Source organism: Cariama cristata, unplaced genomic scaffold (genome assembly GCF_000690535.1).
Source record: "Cariama cristata isolate BGI_N322 unplaced genomic scaffold, ASM69053v1 scaffold34167, whole genome shotgun sequence".
NCBI classification, from domain to species: domain Eukaryota; kingdom Metazoa; phylum Chordata; class Aves; order Cariamiformes; family Cariamidae; genus Cariama; species Cariama cristata.
Genome location: NW_009625523.1, coordinates 4,988 through 5,250, shown reverse-complemented (window position 1 = coordinate 5,250; position 263 = coordinate 4,988). Strand labels below are relative to the sequence as shown.

The 263-nt window shown below is 68.1% G+C and overlaps 1 protein-coding gene across 1 annotated transcript in view; it reads left to right on the top strand.

Moving 5' to 3' along the window:
• Positions 1–121: 121 nt before the first annotated feature.
• LOC104164339 (collagen alpha-1(VII) chain-like) overlaps positions 122–263 on the top strand; it is a gene marked incomplete at both ends in the record, with an annotated part of 4,899 nt that continues 4,757 nt past the window's right edge. The window contains one exon of the mRNA XM_009703634.1: positions 122–181. Within this exon, the coding sequence (XP_009701936.1) occupies positions 122–181 (60 nt within the window). The remainder of the gene's footprint in view (positions 182–263) is intronic.

Below are 263 nucleotides of genomic sequence, written 5' to 3'. Positions count from 1 at the left end.
GGAGATAAAGGTGCCCGGGTGAGTACTGCCTGGGGATGAGGGGCACAGGGGGCACAGCACAGCCCCTCCCAGCCTCATGGTGCCCGTGCTGTTGCTTCAAGCTGCATCCTTTCATGTCTAGGGTGCCCCTGGCCTGAGCATCCCGGGGCCAGCCGGCCCCAAAGGCGAGCAGGGCGATCGGGTAAGTCTGGGTGCACCCCAGGGGACGGGGCTGGCAGGGCTCTGCCCCGGGGACACCAGCTCATGGCCGCGGTCCCTCCCTT